The sequence below is a fragment of the Odocoileus virginianus genome, chromosome 5 (genome assembly GCF_023699985.2).
Source record: "Odocoileus virginianus isolate 20LAN1187 ecotype Illinois chromosome 5, Ovbor_1.2, whole genome shotgun sequence".
Lineage (NCBI taxonomy): Eukaryota > Metazoa > Chordata > Mammalia > Artiodactyla > Cervidae > Odocoileus > Odocoileus virginianus.
Window position 1 is genome coordinate 64,842,641 of NC_069678.1, and position 19,591 is coordinate 64,862,231.

The 19,591-nt window shown below is 41.3% G+C and overlaps 2 protein-coding genes across 9 annotated transcripts in view; one reads left to right on the plus strand and one right to left on the minus strand.

The window, feature by feature from the left end:
• The window catches only part of PATJ (PATJ crumbs cell polarity complex component), a 368,893-nt gene that overhangs the window by 12,198 nt on the left and 337,104 nt on the right, over nt 1-19,591 (minus strand). The gene's annotated exons all lie outside the window — the stretch shown is intronic.
• Nucleotides 753-18,700, plus strand: LOC110136074 (WD repeat-containing protein 44-like). Its single transcript, XM_020891553.2, has 4 exons — nt 753-861; nt 1,980-2,127; nt 17,285-17,429; nt 18,185-18,700. Exons 1-4 carry the CDS (start codon nt 753-755, stop codon nt 18,698-18,700), a joined length of 918 nt encoding a protein of 305 aa, XP_020747212.2.

Consider the following 19,591-nt stretch of genomic DNA (forward strand, 5'->3'; position numbering starts at 1 on the left):
GGAAAACAGTACAGAGCAATGTAAGTGTCCATCAACAGATGAATAGATAAAGGACTTCCTTGATGGTCCAGTGGCTAAGATGCTGTGCTTCCAATGCAGGGGTTTCATCCTTGGCTGGGGAACTAGATCCTATTAAAGATCCCGCATGCTGAAACAAGGATAGAAGATTCTGTGTGCTGCAACTAAGACCCAGCGCAGCCAAATAAATAAATAAAAATAAATATTTTAAAAACCTCATTTTATTTTAAAACAAAAGAATCTTTGACTTAAAAAAAAACACACGAATGGACAAAGAAGATGGACACAATAAAATACTATTCAGTCATAAAAAAAATTTGCAATTTTTGCAAAACTTTGCATCCACATGAATGGACCTAGAGGATATTATGCTTAGTAAAGTAAGTCTGAGAAAAATACATACTGTTATGTTTTCACTTATACATGGGAACTAAAAAATAAATGAATGGATATAACAAAACATAAACAGACTCATTGATACAGAGAACTAGATTATCAATGGGGGGATGGGAAGGGGGGAGGTACGAGAAAGGGGAAAGGGATTAAGTACAAACTCCTGGGTATAAGATAAATAAAATACAAGGATGTCATATACAGCACAAGGAATATAGCCAATATTATATGATGACTTTAAATGGAGTATATGTTGTATACCTGAAGTTAATACTAAGACATTGTAAATCAACTATATTTCAATTTAAAAAATTAATTAAAACAAAAGAGGAGAGAACAAGATGGCAGAGGAGTTGGTGGATGTGCAGTACATCTCTCTTCACGGATACATCAAGAATACACCTTCAGACACAGAAATGCACGTAGAACACCAGCTGAGAGTGGACAGGAGTACCTGACCAGTGGAAAAGAATATATAGAACCACGCAAAACTCAGTAGGATGAGGAAACTAGGGGGAAAAACAGGAGTGTTAGTAGGACTGGACCTGCCCTCAGCGGGTGGGGGAACTGAAGCAGTGGTCTGATCCCTACAGCAGGGCAGTTGTCTGAGTCAGAGGAGAAACATTTAAGGCTGAGAGTGAAACAGCTTATCTGTGGCGGCCTAAAGGGAATGAGAATCAGACAGTCCTTGCCGAAGCCATACATATGCCAGGCAGGAATGCAGGTCTCCTGGAAGCGGCAGAGGCTAGGAGCTGGAGTTTCAGGACTGTGGAGCAATCCCAGTTCAAGGGCTGCTGTTGACTGAGGAGAGATGGATCGAGGGGATGTGAGGGAGGAGATCATGGTGGGAAATGCCTGTGGAGGAAAGCCAGGCAGCCACGGAAGCAAGGCGATACTGCTGAGTCACGTGTAGGGGGGTGGAGCCATCACCACAGCCTCTCTCTCTCTCCACAGGCCACCATAGGCAGCTGAAAAATAGGGAGGCTGGCCCATCAAATGCCTGAGGCCCTGAACTAGAGTAGGACCCCACCCAGGGTGCCCCTTTAAATGCCTGATGTGCTGATCTACAGAAAAGGACCCCAGCCAAGGGGATCCCTCTATGTGCCTGACTTTCCGAACAACAGAGGAGGACCCCAGGCAAGGGAGCCCTCTAAGTGCCGGAATGGGTGGAGCTATGGAGAAAGACTGGCCAAAGAGGCCTTCTGATCGCCCGCTGCAAGAGGCTGGAAAAGAGACTCTGACAGGGCCATAAGTCCTGCCCTGGAGGCGGTCTGTGTCCCTGAACACCCGGTGCCGCCAGGGTCCCTGCAAGCCAAGCAGCTGCACCACCTTCACGCTCTACTCTCCCTGGGGCAGGGCTGCCACAGGCCAAAAAAAAAAAAGGAATCTTGTGTCTATGCGCGCAGGGTCCCTTAGGTAGGTCCTGTCAGACTCTTTGCGACCCTGTAGCCTGTAGCCTGCCAGGCTTCTCTCTCAGAGAGGGGGTTCTCCAGGCAGGAATACTGAAGCATATTGGCCAGTACTGGTCGCCATACCCTTCTAGAGCACTATATTTCCTGCTGCCCTAGCTGCCAACCCCCCTGAGTACCTGGTGCTGCCAGGACCCCTGCGGCCCAAGCAGCTGCCCCACCTCCACACCTGGCCCTCACAGGGGCAAGCCCAAGTCCTCCGGGGCAGCCTCAGGAGCAAACCCCAGGGGACGACCCACATGCAGAGGTGGAAATAAAACCACAGTTGAAACCCAGAGGCAGTGTGGCTAAGGAAGAAGACCCCAAAGCCTTCCCACCAAGTACAAGCTGCAGATTAAATCCACACATCAACTAAATAGATTCTGTATCCATGGAATATATAAAAGGCCACTGAGAGCTCGCACAAAAGAAAACACACTAGCTCTGATAGCTGTGGACATTGGAGGCAAGAACACACAGGAGTAGGACCAGATTAGAATCTGAGCTGCCCCCACAGCAGGTCAGAGATCAGCACAGTGTTGGAGGGCATCCTGCGGAGGTGAGGTGGACTGTGACTCCCAGCGAGGGAAAGGACTCTGACAGCAGTGATTCAGGAAAAACATTTATTATTCTTATGTTTTGTCTTGTTCTGTAGATTCTTTTGGATTCCCACCGCCCCGCCCCCCCCCCCCCCGCCCCCCGCCACTTTCCCCCCATCTCTGTTGTAGTTGTCAATTTTATTGGCACTAAGAAATCCAATTAAGATTTTGAGCTTTTTTTTTTTCTTCTTTTTCCTCAGTCACATTTTTTATTGTTATAAACCTCTGCCTCTACAATGGGCTTTTGCGAGTTCTGTGGCGTTTTCCTCTTTTTTTTTTTTCTTTTCTCTTTTTTTAATTTTAGTTTTTTAAACCTATTATTATTTTTTCTACATTATTCTTTGTTTGCTTTTCCTACTATTCTTTTCCCCTTACAGTTAATTTTAACGTATATAAATCTTTATCTACCTCTATTCAACTTTGCATATCTATTCTTGCTTTGCTTTCTCTCCTTTCCTCTCAACATATTTGTTAGTTTTATTTTCATTGCTTTATTCCCTAGTTGGCACCTTGCTTTAGTTTTGTTTTCCAGATTGTGCTTTAATTAGTTTTGTTCTGGTAGATATAATTTTTGGTTTCCCGTGTTTGCTGGGTCAATCTATTGTACTTAATTTCTGTTGGACTGTTTTGATTTTGCTTATGAGTGTGTATGTATATGTGTATATTCAATCACACTTTCTACTGTTGTTATAAGCCTCTGCCTCTACACTGAGCTTTTACAGTTCTGTGGAGTTTTCCTTTTTATCCCCCTTTTTTCTTTATTCTTCCATTTTTTTTCTCTTTTTTATAGTTTTAATTTTTAATTTTTTTAAACCTATTATATTTTTTCTTCACTTGCCTTTTCTACTGTTCTTTTCCCCTTGCAGTTAATCTTTAATGTATATAAATCTTCTTCATCTACCTCTATTTAACTTTGTATATCTATTCTTTCTTTCTTTTCTTTCTTTCCTTTCCACTCCACATATTTGTTAGTTTTGTTTTCATTACTTTATTCCCCACTTGGCACCTTGCTTTAGTTTTGTTTTCCAGTTTGTGCTTAAGTTAGTTTTGCTCTTAACTGGTAAATATAATTTTTGATTTCCTTTGTTTTCCAGGTCAATCTACTGCTTTATTTTTGTTGGACTATTTTCACTTTGCTCATGGGTGTATATGTATATGTGTATATTCCATTATTTTAATTATTATTTGCCTGATTTTCTAACTGCCATTTGCTTGGGGTTCATCTTTGGCTTCTCATTTTCAGATATTTGTTTTACTCTCCCTTAATGCCATAACAAACCACTTGTGGAATCTTCATTCCTGACCAGAGATCAAACCCTGAGCCTTTGGAGTGGGGGGACTGATTCCAAGACCCTAGACTACCAGAGAACTAACCCTAGGGAATATCAAATAGTGAGAACTCACACAAAGGAAACCACTTGGATACAAGACCTGGCATCACCCAACCACCAGTAGCACCCTGTGCAGGATGCCTCATCTAAACAAAATCAAAACAAAAATACAAACCCAATCATCAGCAGACAGAAATACCACCTCACTCAGCTTTGCCCATCAGAGGAAAAACAAACAAAAACTCAGCACAAATCTCACCCTATACGAAGCTCACACAAACCACTGGACCAACCTTAGGAAGACAGAAACCAAAAGGAAGAAAGAATTCAACCTTCTTCAAGGGAAGAATTCAACTTTCCTTGAAGCCTGGGAAAAGGAGACCTCACACACAATAACTTAAAAAAAAAAAGAAAAGTCAGAGAAATACTGTACAAATGAAGGAACAAATCAGAAACATAGAGGTTCAAATAAATGAAGAGGAAATAGGAAAATTACCTGAAAAATAATTCAGAATAATGATAGTAAAGATGATCAAAAACCTTGAAAACAAAAATGGAGAAAATGTAAGAATCAATTAACACAGACCTAGAAGAATTAAAGAGTAAATGTACAGAGACAAACAACACAACTACTGAAATTAAAAATACTCTAGAAGGAATCAATAGCAGAATATCTGAAGCAGAACAAATCAGTGAGCTGGGAGATAAAATGGTGGAAATAACTTCTGAAGAGCAAAATAAAGTAAAAAGAATGAAAAGAGCTGAGGATCGTCTCAGAGCCCTCTGGGACCATATCAAATGCACCAACATTCAAATATTATAGGGGTCCCAGAAGAAGAAGAGAAAAAAAGGGTATGAGAAAATTTTTGAAGATTATAGTTGAAAATTTCCCCGTCGTGGAAAAGGAAATAGCCAATCAAGTCCAAGAGGCACAAAGAGTCCCTTACAGGATAAACCCAAGGAAAAACACGACAAGACACATACAAATCAAACTAACAAAGACTAAACACAAAGAAAGAATATTAAAAGCAGCAAGGGAGAAGCAGCAAGTAACATACACAGGAAACCCCATATGCTTAACAGCTGATCTTTCAGCAGAAACTCTGCAGGCCAGAAGGGAATGGCAGGATATATTTAAAGTACTGAAAGGGAAAACTCCACAACCAAGATTACTGTACCCAGCAAGGATTCATTCAAAATTGATGGAGAAATAAGAAGCTTTTCAGACAAGCAAAAGTTAAGAGAATTCAGTACCACCAAACCAGCTTTACAACAAATTTTAAATTCACTGATATAGTCAAGAAATACAAGAGAAGAAAAAAGATCTACAAAATCAACCCCAAACAATTACAAAATGGCAATAGGAACATATATATCAATAATTACTTTCAACGTAAATGGATTAAATGCTCCAACCAAAAGACACAGACTGGCTGAATGGATACAAAAACAAGACCCATATATAAGCTGTCTACAAGAAATCCACTTCAGACCTCAAGACACATATAGACTGAAAATGAGAGGATGGAAAAACATGTTCCATGCAAATGGGAAGCAAAAGAAAGCTGGAGTAGCAATCCTCTTATCAGACAAAATAGACCTTAAAATAAAGATTACAAGAGATAAGGAAGGACACTACATAATGATCAAGAGATCAATGCAAGAGGAAGACACAACAAATATAAATATCTATGCACCCAACACAGGAGCACCTCAATACACAAGACAAATACTAACAGACATAAAAGGAGAAACTGACAGTAACACAATAATAGTAGGAGATTTTAACACCTCACTCACACCAATGGACAGATCATCAAGGAAACATAAGTCTTAAATGATACATTAGATGAGATGGATCTCATTAATATTTTCAGGACATTCCATCCAAATGCAGAAGAATATACCTTCTTCTCAAGTGGAACATTCTCCAAGATAGACCACATCTTGGGTCACAAATCAAACCTCAGTAAATTTAAGAAAATTTAAATTGTAACAAGTATCTTCTCTGACCACAATGCTATGAGACTAGAGATCAATTACAAGAAAAAAAAAAGCTGTAAGAAACACAAACACATGGAGATTAAACAACATGTTTCTAAATAACTAACAGGTTACTGAAGAAATCAAAAAGGAAATAAAAAAAATTTCTAGAAACAAATGACAATGAAAACATGACAACTCAAAACCTAAGGGATGCACCAAAAGCAGTTCTAAGAGGGAAGTTTATACCAATACACTCCTACCTGAAGAAACAAGAAAACCATTGAATAGACAACTGAACTTTACATCTAAAGAAACTAGAAAAAGAAGGAAAAAAAAACAAAATTAGTAGAAGGGAAAGAAATCATAAAGATCCAAGCAGAAATAAATGAAAACATGAAAGAAACAATAGTAAAGATTAATAAAATTAAAGCTGGTTCTTTGAGAAGATAAACAAAGTTGACAAACCCTTAGCCAGACTCATCAAGAAAAAAAGAGAGAAGAATCAAATCAACAAAATTAGAAATGAAAAAGGAGAGGTTACAACAGACAATGCAGAACTACAAAGGATTATAAAGGACTATTATGAACAACTATATTTCCAGTGTTCATGTATGGATGTGAGAGTTGGACTGCGAAGAAAGCTGAGTGCCGAAAAATAGATGCTTTTGAACTATGGTGTAGGAGAAGACTCTTGAGAGTCCCCTGGACTGCAAGGAGATCCAACCAGTCCATCCTAAAGGAGATCAGTCCTGAGTGTTCATTGGAAGGATTGATGCTGAAGCTGAAACTCCAGTACTTTGGCCACCTCATGTGAAGAGTTGACTCATTGGAAAAGACCCTGATGCTGGGAGGGTTTGGGGGCAGGAGGAGAAGGGGATGACAGAGGATGAGATGGATGGATGGCATCTCCGACTTGATGGGCATGAGTTTGAGTAAACTCCGGGAGTTGGTGATGGACAGGGAGGCCTGGCGTGCTGTGATTCATGGGGTCGCAAAGAGTCAGACACAACTGAGTGACTGAACTGACTGACTGATATGGCAATAAAATAGATAACCTGGAAGAAATGAACAGATTCTTAGAAAAGTTCAATCTTCCAAGACTGAACAAGGAAGAATTAGAAATTATGAACAATCCAACTACAAGCACGGAAATTGAAGCTGTGATCCAAAATCACCCAAAAAACAAAAGCTCAGGACCAGATGGCTTCACAGAAGAATTCTATCAAACATTTAGAGAAGCACTAATGCCTATCCTTCTAAAGCTCTTTCAAAAATCGCAGAGGAAGGAACACTTCCAAATTCATTCTACAAGGCCACCATCACCCTGATACCAAAACCAGACAAAGACAACACAAAAAAAGAAAACTACAGGCCAATATCATTGATGAACATAGATGCAAAAATCCTCAACAAAATTCTAGCAAACACAATTCAGCAACACATCAAAAAGCTCATACACCATGATCAAGTTGGGTTTATTACACGGATGCAAAAATTCTCCAATATACACAAATCAATCAATGTGATACAACATATTAACAAATTGGAAAATAAAAAGCATATGATAATCTCAACAAGTGTATAAAAAGCCTCTAACAAAATTCAGCACCCATTTATGATTAAAACTCTTCAAAAAATGGGCACAGAAGGAACCTACCTCAACACAGTAAAGGCCACATATGATAAGCCTATAGCAAAAAGTATTCTCAATGGTGAAAAACTGAAAGCAATCCCCCTAAGATCAGGAACAACACAAGGGTGTCCACTTTCACCACTATTATTCAACATAGTTCTGGAAGTCCTAGCTATAGCAATCAGAGAAGAAAAAGAAATAAAAGGAATCCAGATCAGAAAAGAAGAAGTCAAGCTCTCACTGTTTGCAGATGACATGATACTGAACATCAGTTCAGTTCAGTTTAGTCGCTCATTCATGTCTGACTCTTTGCAACCCCATGAATAGCAGTACGCCAGGCCTCCCTGCCCATCACCAACTCCTGGAGTCTACCCAAATCCATGCCCATCGAGTTGGTGATGCCATCCAGCCATCTCATCCTCTGTCGTCCCCTTCTCCTCCTGCCCCCAATCCCTCCCAGCATCAGAGTCTTTTCCAATGAGTCAATTCTTTGCATGAGGTGGCCAAAGTACTGGAGTTTTAGCTTCAGCATCAGTCCTTCCAATGAACACCCAGGACTGATCTCCTTTAGGATGGACTGGTTGAATCTCCTTGCAGTCCAAGGGACTCTCAAGAGTCTTCTCCAACACCATAGTTCAAAAGCATCAATTTTTTGGCGCTCAGCTTTCTTCACAGTCTAACTCTCACATCCACACATGACCACTGGAAAAACCATAGCCTTGACTAGATGGACCTTTGTTGGCAAAGTAATGTCTCTGCTTTTTAATATGCTATCTAGGTTGGTCATAACTTTCCTTCCAAGGAGTAAGTGTCTTTTAATTTCATAGCTGCAGTTACCATCTGCAGTGATTTTGGAGCCCCCAAAAATAAAGTCTGACACTGTTTCCACTGTTTCCCCATCTATTTCCCATGAGGTGATGGGCCCAGATGCCATGATCCTAGTTTTCTGAATGTTGAGTTTTAAGCCAACTTTTTTCACTCATCTTTCACTTTCATCAAGAGGCTTTTTAGTTCCTCTGCACTTTCTGCCATAAGGGTGGTGTCATCTGCATATCTGAGGTTACTGATATTTCTCCCAGTAATCTTGATTCCGGCTTGTGCTTCATCCAGCCCAGTGTTTCTCACGATGTACTTTGCATATAAGTTAAATAAGCAGGGTGACAATATACAGCCTTGATGTACTCCTTTTCCTATTTGGAACCAGTCTGTTGTTTCATGTCCAATTCTAACTTGCTTCCTGACCTGCATACAGGTTTCTCAAGAGGCAGGTCAGGTGGTCTGGTATTCCCATCTCTTTCAGAATTTTCCATAGTTTATTGTGATCCACACAGTCAAAGGCTTTGGCGTAGTCAATAAAGCAGAAATAGATGTTTTTCTGGAGGTCTCTTGCTTTTTCAATGATCCAGTGGATGCTGGCAATTTGATCTCTGGTTCCTCTGCCTTTTCTAAATCCAACTTGAACATATGGAAGTTCACAGTCATGTATTGCTGAAGCCTGGCTTGGAGAATTTTGAGCATTACTTTACTAGTGTGTGAGATGAGTGCAATTGTGCAGTAGTTTGAGCATTCTTTGGGATTGCCTTTCTTAGGGATTGGAATGAAAACTGACCTTTTCCAGTCCTGTGGCCACTGCTGAGTTTTCCAAATTTGCTGGCATACTGAGTGCAGCACTTTCACAGCATCATCTTTCAGGATTTGAAATAGCTCAACTGGAATTCCATCATATCTACTAGCTTTGTTTGTAGTAATGCTTTCTAAGGCCCACTTGACTTCACATTCCAGGATGTCTGGCTCTAGGTGAGTGATCACACCATTGTGATTATCTGGGTCGTGAAGATCTTTTTTGTACAGTTCTTCTGTGTATTCTTGCCACCTCTTCTTAATATCTTCTGCTTCTGTTAGGCCCATACCATTTCTGTTGTTTATCGAACCCATTTTTGCGTGAAATGTTCCCTTGGTATCTCTAATTTTCTTGTAGAGATCTCTAGTCTTTCCCATTCTGTTGTTTTCCTCTATTTCTTTGCGTTGATCGCTGAGGAAGGCTTTCTTATCTCTCCTGGCTATTCTTTGGAACTCTGCATTCAAATGGGAATATCTTTCCTTTTCTCTTTTGCTTTCTGCTTCTCTTCTTTTCACAGCTATTTGTAAGGCCTCCTCAGACAATCATTTTGCCTTTTTGCATTTCTTTTCCATAGAAAACCCTAAAGATAGTATCAGAAAATTACTACAGCTAATCAGTGAATATAGTGAAGTTGCAGGAGACAAAATCAATACACAGAAATCACTTGCATTTTTATATAATACCAATAAAAAATCAGAAAGAGCAATTAAGGAATCAATTCCATTCACCACTGCAACAAAAAAATTAAATACTACGAATAAACTTATCTAAGGAGATGAAAGAACTGTATACAGAAAACTGTAAGACACTAATGAAAGAAATCAAAGATGACATAAACAGATGGAGAGATTCCATGTTCCTAGGTAGGAAGAACCAATATTGTGAAAATGACAATACTACCAAATGCAATCTACAGATTTAATGCAATCCCTATCAAATTACCAATGGCATTTTTTCACAGAACTAGAACAAAATTTCACAATTCATATGGAAACACAAAAGACCCCAAATAGCCAAAGCAGTCTTGAGAAAGAAGAATGAAGCTGGAGGAATCAAGCTTCCTGACTTTAGGTTATACTACAAAGCTACAGTCATCAGGACAGCATTGTACTGGCACAAAAACAGAAATCCAGACCAATGGAACAATATAGAAAGCCCAGAAATAAACCCATGCACCTATGGGTGCCTTGTTTCTGACAAAGGAGGCAAGAATATACAATGGGGCAAAGACAGCCTCTTCAATAAATGGTGCTGGGAAAACTGGATAGCTACATGTAAAAGAATGAAATTAGAACACTTCCTAACACCATGTACAAAGATAAAGTCAAAATGGACTAAAGACCTAAATGTAAGACCAGAAACTATAAAACTCTTAGAGGAAAACATAGGCAGAACACTCAGAATGACATAAATCAAAGAAAGATCTATGACCCACCGAGAGTAATGGAAATAAACACAAAAGTAAACAAGTGGGAACTGATTAAACTTAAAAAGCTTTTGCACAGCGAAGGAAACTATAAGCAAGGTGAAAAGACAACCCTCAGAATGGGAGCAAATAATAGCAAATGAAACAACAGACAGAGGGTTAATTTCCAAAATATACAAGCAGCTCATAAAACTCAATACCAGAAAAACAAATAACCTAATCAAAAAGTGAGAAAAAGACCTAAACAGACATTTCTCCAAAGAAGACATACAGATGGCTAACAAACACATGAAAAGATGCTCAACATCACTCATTATTGCTGCTGCTGCTGCTGCTGAGTCGCTTCAGTCGTGTCCAACTCTGTGCGACCCCATGGACAGCAGCCCACCAGGCTCCTCTGTCCACGGGATTCTCTAGGCAAGAACACTGGAGTGGGCTGCCATTTCCTCCTCACTCATTATTAGAGAAACACAAATCAAAACCACAATGAGATATCACCTCACACTGGTCAGAATGGTCCTCATCAAAAGGTCTACAAACAATAAATGCTGGAAAGGGTATGGAGAAAAGGGAACACTCTTGCACTGTTGGTGGGGATATAAATTAATACAGCCACTATGGAAGTCGGTATGGAGATTCCTTAAAAAGCTAGGAGTAAAACCAATCCCACTCCTAGGCATACACCCTATGGAAACCAAAACTGAAAGAGACACATGCATCCCATTGTTCATTGCAGCACTATTTACAGTAGCTAGAACATGGAAGCAACCTCATGTCCATCAACAGATGAATAGATAAAGAAGTTGTGGTACATATACACAATGGAATATTACTCAGCCATAAAAAGGAATGCATTGGAGTCAGTTCTAATGAGGTGGATGAACCTAGAACCTATTATACAGAGTGAAGTGAGTCAGAAAGAGAAAGATAAATACCGTATTCTAACACATATATAAGGAATCTAGAAAAATGGTACTGAAGAATTTATTTACAGGGCAACAATGGAGAAACAGACAGAATAGATTTATGGACATGGGGAGAGGGGAGGAGAGGGTGAGATCTATGGAAAGAGTAACATGGAAACTTACATTACCATATGTAAAACAGATAGCCAATGGGAATTTGCTGTATGGCTCAGGAAACTCAAACAGGGGCTCTGTATCAACCTAGAGGGGTGGATGGGGAGGCAGATGGGAGGGAGGTTCAAAAGGGAGGGCATATATGTATACCTATGGCTGATTCATGTTGAGGTTTGATGGAAAACACCAAAATTCTGTAAAGCAATTATCCTTCAATAAAAAATAAATAAAGTTTTTAAAAAATTGAGTAAAAAAAGGAAAGAAAAGAAACAGGCCCAAAATAGAGCCACATATGCTAAGCCCTCCAAGGACTTAACACCTAACCTAACTGCAGTTTCAGCTGCTCCTTGGAGTGGAATTTTAAACCAATCAGTCTGGAATTGGAATCAAGACCAATCAGAGAATCAACTTGATAAGTCCTCCCTGAAATAATCCACTCTTTTAACTTCCTTGTCCCACCCTCCTTCCTATAAAAGCGTTCCATTTTTGTATAGAACCTTGGAGTACCATTCTATTTGATAAATGGGATGCATCCCAGTTATCATGAATAATAATAATTCATGAATAATAATGAATAGTGATAAATATAATAATTCGTGAATAATAATATTCATGAATCATTGAAAAAAGACAAACAGACCTTCAAATTTACTCAGTTTAATTTTGTTTAACAATCTCCTCCTTCCCTGCTTTATGTTTTCTTACTACCATTACTATCTAATTAACTACATATATTTTGCCTTGTCTTGTCTTGAAAGTGTGAAAGTGAAAGTCACTCAGTCATGTCTGACTCCTTGCAACTCTATGGACTGTACAGTCCATGGAATTCTCCAGGCCAGAATACTGGAGTGGGTAGCCTTTCCCTTCTCCAGGGGATCTTCCCAACCCGGGGATCGAACCCAGGTCTCCCGCATTGCAGGCAGATTCCTTATCAGCTGAGCCACAAGAGAAGCCCTGTCTTATCACTTCATATTAGAATGTGAGAACATGAAGCTTGTCTGTTTTATTCACCACCATATCCCCCTTATGTAGAACATGTCTACATAGGTGTCCAAGTAATATTTGATGAATGAAAGAATATCTCTTGATTTCCTATGATTTGCGTTTGTTGCTGTTGTTCAGTCACTCTGTCGTGTCTGACTCTTTGCGACTCCGTGGACTGCAGCATGCCAGGCTTCCCTATCCTTCACCATCTCTTGGAGCTTGCTCAAGCTCATGTCCATTGAGTCAGTGATGCCATCCAACCATCTCGTCCTCTGTTGTCCCCTTCTCCTGCCTTCAATCTTTCCCAGCATCGGGGTCTTTTTCAATGAGTCACCTCTTCGAATCAGCTGGCCAAAGTATTGGAGATTCAGCTTCAGCATCAGTGCTTCCAATGAACATTCAGGATTGATTTCTTTTAGGATTGACTGGTTTGAACTCCTTGCAGTCCAAGGACTCTCAAGAGTCTTCTCCAACACCACAGTTCAAAAGCATCCATTCTTCACTGCTCAGCTTTCTTTACCAGCTCTCACATCCATACATGACTACTGGAAAAACCATAGCTTTACCTAGATGTACCTGTGACAGCAAAGTTATGTCTCTGCTTTTTAATATGCTGCCTAGGTTTGTCATAGCTTTTCTTACAAGAAGCAAGTGTCTTTTAATTTCATGGCTGCAGTCACCATCTGCAGTGATTTGGGAGCCCCCAAAATAAAGTCCATTATTGTTTCCATTGTTTCCCCATCTATTTGCCATGAAGTGATGGGACAAAATTCCATAATCTTAGTTTTTTGAATGTTGAGTTTTAAGTCAGGTTTTTCACTCTCCTCTTTCACCTTCACCGAGAGGTTCTCAAGTTCTTCTTCACTGATTCGCACTCAGATGGTCCCAAACAAAAGTATGGCACAAGCAGAAAGTGCTGCAGTGGGAAAGAATCTGCCTGCCAAAGTAAGAGATGCAGATTTGATCCTTGGGTCAGAAAGATCCGCCAGGATAGGAAATGACAACCCACTCCAGTATTCTTGCCCGGGAAATCCCATAGACGGAGGAGCCTGGCAGACTACAGTCCATGGGGTCAAAAAGAGTCGGACACGACTGAGGGACTGAGCACACACACAAACAGAAGTATAGAACTGACATGTAAATAATCAGTTATATTTCTATTCTACAAAAATACTGCAAAGAATTAAGAAATATGGTATAGCTCTGACAGAATGAAGATCTGAAGTTGTTTTTGCCACTTAAATGGTACTATGCTTAAGTTTCAGTTTTTTCACCTGTTAAACAGGATTCATAAAAAACCTGCCTTGTCTGCTTATTCTGGAATTGTCTTCTACCTCAACTAGTTATCAGAACTTCTTTCTCAAGGGCTCCTGGGCTACCCTTGCTTCTGTTCTAGATGATATTAGCACATGAGGACAGAGTGAGTTCCTTAGACAGCAAGGAGGTCAAACCAGTTAAACCTAAAGGAGAACAACCTTGGATATTCCTTGAAAGGACTGATGCTGAAGCTGAAGCTCCAATACTTTGGCCACCTGATTTGAAGAGCCGACTCACTGGAAAAGACCCTGATGCTGGGCAAGACTGAGGGCAAGAGGAAAAGGGGTGACAGAGGATGAGAGGGTTGGATGGCATCATTGACTTAATGGACATGAGTTTGAGCAAACTCCAGCAGATAGTGAAGGACAAGGAAGCCAGGCGTGCTGCAGTCCATGGGTTCACAAAGAGTCAGGCAGGACTGAGAGACTGAACAGCAACAGTGCAGTGAAAGGACTTTACTTAACAGCAGTGCAAGAGCTTGATTTGATTGCAGTTTCAGGATAAGCCAACAGAGGGCATGACTACCAAAATGGGAATAAGTAATCTCAGTTGCATCTGCTAATAGAATACTTAGAAAGGAAAGCCACAGGCTGGCCCTGGCTGGATCAGAACACATTTGGGGTGAAGCATTCTATTCTGGGGGAAAACACTGCTTTGCATAAGTTATAAGATCTTCTGGAAATACTATCATATAAAGAATGAATGAATTGGGGGGATATTTAGCATAAACAACAAAAAGGAAAATGACAAACTGTCCTCTACACTTCCCACCAGTTTTTTTTTTCCTCTCCTCCCCAGCAAGTGTAGTGGAGGAATTGTCTTTGCATGTGACTTAAGTAATCCTACCTACCCTCAGCCTGCATCACTTTCAAAAGCCCACGCCACTCCAGTTGCCAGCCCCAGTGTCTGACCCAGACTTCATGACCCCGTCTCTGGCTTTCCTCCTGCTGCTGGGCCCTTCTTCTGTCTCTGCTAGTCTACACACCCCTCATGGCTCAGGCCTGGCCGCTTCCCACTTGTACACTCAGAGTCAAGGGTACAGCATCCACACTCCCAAAGCTTTAAATCCCAATGATGTGCTGACAGTTCCCAGCTTAGTGCCTCCAACTGCCAACTCAATATTTGCATTTTAATGCATCAGAGCCTTATTAAAATTAATACAACCAAATCCAAAATTCTTGATCCAACCACCAAATCCCTTCAATTCATTTTCCTTTTAGTTTTCCTCTTCTGAGTAGATAGCACCTCCAGCTGACTAATTAGAAACCCACTAGGCATAATCTTGAAAATACCTGATTGCTGACTGGCGACTGCCCAGCTGGAAAGGTGCTAGGATGCTAACCATACTGATGCTTATTCTGAATAATCTACCACCAAATCCTCTGGACTCTGCCTCCAAAATACTCCTCAAGTCTGCTTTCTTTTCATCTCCCTAGTGACCATCCTAATTCTATCCATCATCATTGGTTGCCTTTTACCTGGAATCCCCACTTACTCTTTTCTACATAATAGCCAGTTATTGTTTGAAATATAAAATGGATAATGACCCTCCCCTGCTTAAATCCTTTCAGTGGTCTCTCTTTGTACATGGAATAACATTAAGACTCCCTAATTATACAAGTGTCCTTCCCAGAATTACTCCTCTAATCCCATCTATATCATCCCCTCCTCCCCACATTCCACAGTTCTTTCTGAGTGGAGTCCCTCCCCCCATCCAACCACCCCCTGAAGCCAAACCAGTTGGCCTGGCATCAGCTTAAAAGTCACTTCCATTATACAACCCTTGATTACCTATGTTTAATTTTTCCTGTTTTCTTCTCTGTAGCACTCTGAATATTCCTCACAAATTGTCATAATATTAATACATATTTGTATGATTGTTAACAGTCTTTCCAACCAGTCCATCCTAAAGGAAATCAGTCCTGAATATTCATTGGAAGGACTGATGCTGAAGCTGAAACTCCAATACTTTGGCCACCTGATGCAAAGAACTGACTCATTGGAAAAGACCCTGATGCTGGGAAAGATTGAAGGCAGGACGAGAAGGGGATGACAGAGGATGAGATGGTTGGATGGCATCACTGACTCAATGAATATGAGTTTGAGTAAATTCTGAGAGTTGGTGATGAACAGGGAGGCCTGGTGTGCTGCAGTCCATGGGGTCGCAAAGAGTCGGACACGACTGAGTGACTAAACAGACTGAACAGTCTGTCCCACCCAATCACAGGATTCAGGAGGATAAGGATAGCTACTAAGTGTGAAGGTACCTGGCATACAGCAATTGCTTAATAAGCATTTTTGGAATGAATAAATGAATAAACCTAAAACCTTCTTAACACATGGGATTTGATTTTCTGAATTTCCACAGAACAGAGTGAGATTGGTTTGGGGTCTTTTTAAGAAGAAAAAAGTCTAGGAACTAAGGCAGTTACAGAATGGAAAGGCTCAGATGGTTAGGACATGAGTCCCCGCAAAGCAAGCACTCAAGTAGAGACTCAAACTGTATGGATTTAGGATATGGTGAAGGGGATTCCCATGTTGTAGTTGTTGTTTAGTCGCTAAGTCATGTCTGATTCTTTTGTGACCCTGTGGACGATAGACTGCCAGGCTCCTCTGTCCAGGGGATTCTCCAGGCAAGAATACTGCAGTGGGTTGCCATGCTCTCCTCCAGGGGATCTTTAGGACCCAGGGATCAAACCTGCATCTCTTTCGTCTTCTGCATTGGCAAGTGGGTTCTTTACCACTAGTGTCACCTGGAAAACCCATGTGGTGTGAGGCAAATCACCTGGTGAAAGAGTGCAGACCTGGTCTTGGACCCTCACACCAGGAGATATGCCTCATCCCACATATAATGAACTAGAGTCTACACATGGAACCAGGAAGAGTGAAGGGCAGAGTCAAACAAGCAGCTAAAAGCAGAGCTGAACTTCACAGTGGGCGCTTAGCAACAGGAAGGAAAGGTGCACCCTTCCCCTCCAGTACTACATGGATAAGGTTTGGGAAGTAGGAAATACACACTCTATGGATGCTCTAGGAAGAAAGCTTTTGAACTTTAATAAACTTTCAAGATCCCATATAAACTGTGAAACCGAAGTCATAGTTCTATTTGGGCAAAGGTTAAATATTTTATCTAGCTAGAAAATACAAAAACATTTGGCAGCACCATCTCACAGGGTGGTAAGACCTCTTGCTTGATCCCTACCCTGAAATAAAAGGGCCTTGGGACAACTGATAATATTAAATCCTAGGAGCAACTTAGGATCCCCCAGCTCCTGCCTATTTTTCAGAAGTGGAATACAAGGGGCTGGATAGGAAATGGGAAGGATTTTCACTGATAGTTTGGTCTTTTGCAGAGAAACAGAGATAAGCCCATCATCCCCAGAATGACTTGATAGCCCCAAGGCATCTGCATCAACAATCTTGGTCTTAAGAGTTGATTGGTCTCCCAGACTTGTAGAAGGAGATAATCTGATCTTGGAAAGGTATGCTCAGCTAGATACAAGTTTGAGGAGGCAGAGTCCTGGTCTGAGTCTTGGTTCAGCCCCGCTGTCTGAAGTGCTCTTCGCCCAGCAGCACCAGGGACCAGGTATGGAGGTAAGACTGGAAGAGGGCTTAATTTGTGTTTAACTTGTGAGGAAGGAGGAGGCAAGCAGGCTAAGGAAGTTTGCTCTTTTTGTTGTTGTTGTTGTTTAAAGTAAATCTTGAACTACTGGGTGCAAACTTCCATGGTGGGTTCCGAGGACAGCAAATGTGTTCCTCACCCTGCAACAAGCAGGCTGGCCAATGCTGTCACCTAGCGTCAGAGGCAGACACGGACATTCTAGGTGGAGAGGGGTGGGGGAATGGACAGGGATTCTGGGGTAAGGCAGAGAGGATTTAGGGTCCTGAGCTGATGAGGTCTAAGGTCTGTGCAACCTGAAAGAGCCCTTGTGCCTGGAGTCCTTGGACCTGGCGAGGGCGAGCTCCAACTTGTAGGACCCACAACCTATGGTCTGGCCCTTTTACATCACTCAGGTCAGCAACCCTTCCCCTCATCCCTCAGGCCGCCAGGGGCCCGGAGGAGGCAGATGTGCTCTTTGCTCCCACTTACGCTTCACAGTCATTAACCTGGTTCAAAACCTGCAGTCCTCTAAGTCTCTGTTTCTCCCCATTGTTGCACATGGTGCTGTGATAAGCATCCCAAGAGAGGCTCTTTAAGATGGAGAACCAGATAAGGAACTGCTGGGTGAGGGGGATACATGTATTAAATTAACAGAGTGTCCTCAGCGGCCATGTGGGTTCTCCAGCTTAGACTCACCAGATGCTTAATGGAAGCACTTTGTTTTCTCATATCTCCACAACCGTGTTAGGGTCAAACATTCAGTAAATGTCTACCTGAGCAGAGGGAGGCCACTGACCCAAAGGAAGAGGAGGAGGAGGTCTCCTCCCCTGAGGAGAGGGAGACCATGGACTTGAGAGAAGAAAAGGAAGCTTCCCTACCTCGGGAGGGGCAGAATATTGATCTGGAGGAAGAGGAGGAAATCACTTCACCTGAGGAGGGGGAGACTTGTGAAAGGAAAGAAGAGAAGGAGGAAGTCATTCCACTTGAGGGCAAGATGTGTGAAATGAAGGATGGGGAAGAGGCCTTATCCTTTCAACTTATGGAACAAAGAGAGACCTGTGAATCCCTGGAAGAGGAAGAACCAATAAGCATGTTTCCCCCTCCAAATGAATTCTCCCCTCACACCGTGTTTCCCCCTCCAACTGCCCCAACTCCTCACTCCGTGTTTCCCCCTCCAACTGCCCCAACCCCTCACTCCATGTTTCCCCCCCCAAATGAATTTCCCCCTCCCAGAGCATTTCTCCTTCAATATTTATTTCCTTAGATTTTTGTCTCCTCAAAACTTGACCTTAGGAAGGTTTCTGTTCTGATATACTCTCTCTTCATGCCTTACTTAGGTCCTTGTGGCATTTAGTAATTTTTTTGTTAAAAACAAAACTACATTCAATCAGAATTGTATGTTCTATATCAGAACCATGTATGTTGGTATATTTTCTAATTGAATAATAAAACACAAGTCTTTATTGCATAAACCCTAGGATAAGGACATTTGCTCAAAAACAGGTTTGGGGTGGACTATGTTTTGAAGAATTGAGAAGTGAAAAAATATGTTCCAGCTAAGTATTTACACTGCATCAAATGTACATCCAGGACATTACAATGTATAAAAGCTTGAGCTTCTTGCCTAGAACTTTCCTGACTTGCTGGTCTTGTAAAGGAATAAGATTAGCCTTTAGATTTGTTAGGACCCAAATCTTATAATGAGCTTCCCTGGTGGCTCAGTGGCAAAGGATCCTCCTGCAATGCAGGAGACACAGGTTTGATCCCTAGGTCGGGAAGATTCCCTGGAGTAGGAAAGGGCAACCCACTTTAGTATTCTTGCTTGGGAAATCCCATGGACAGAGGAGCCTGGTAGACTGTAGTCCATGGGGTCACAAAAGAGTTAGGCATGGCTTAGCAATTAAACAACAACAAAATCTTGTAGTTCTAAATACAAACTCCACACTCATGCCCAACCTGCATCCTAGATCCACAGTACAAATACACTAGAGACAGAGAGAAAAACTGTCAATCAAGTTAAGGTGACCCCTGAGAAAGTCAGCATCTTAAGATGAGGGCACATTATAGAACAATCAAAATAAGCTTGCTTTGTCCCATGCCTGGCATTGTAACTTAATGGCCTAGAAAGCACATCTGATTAAAGCTTTTATTTATA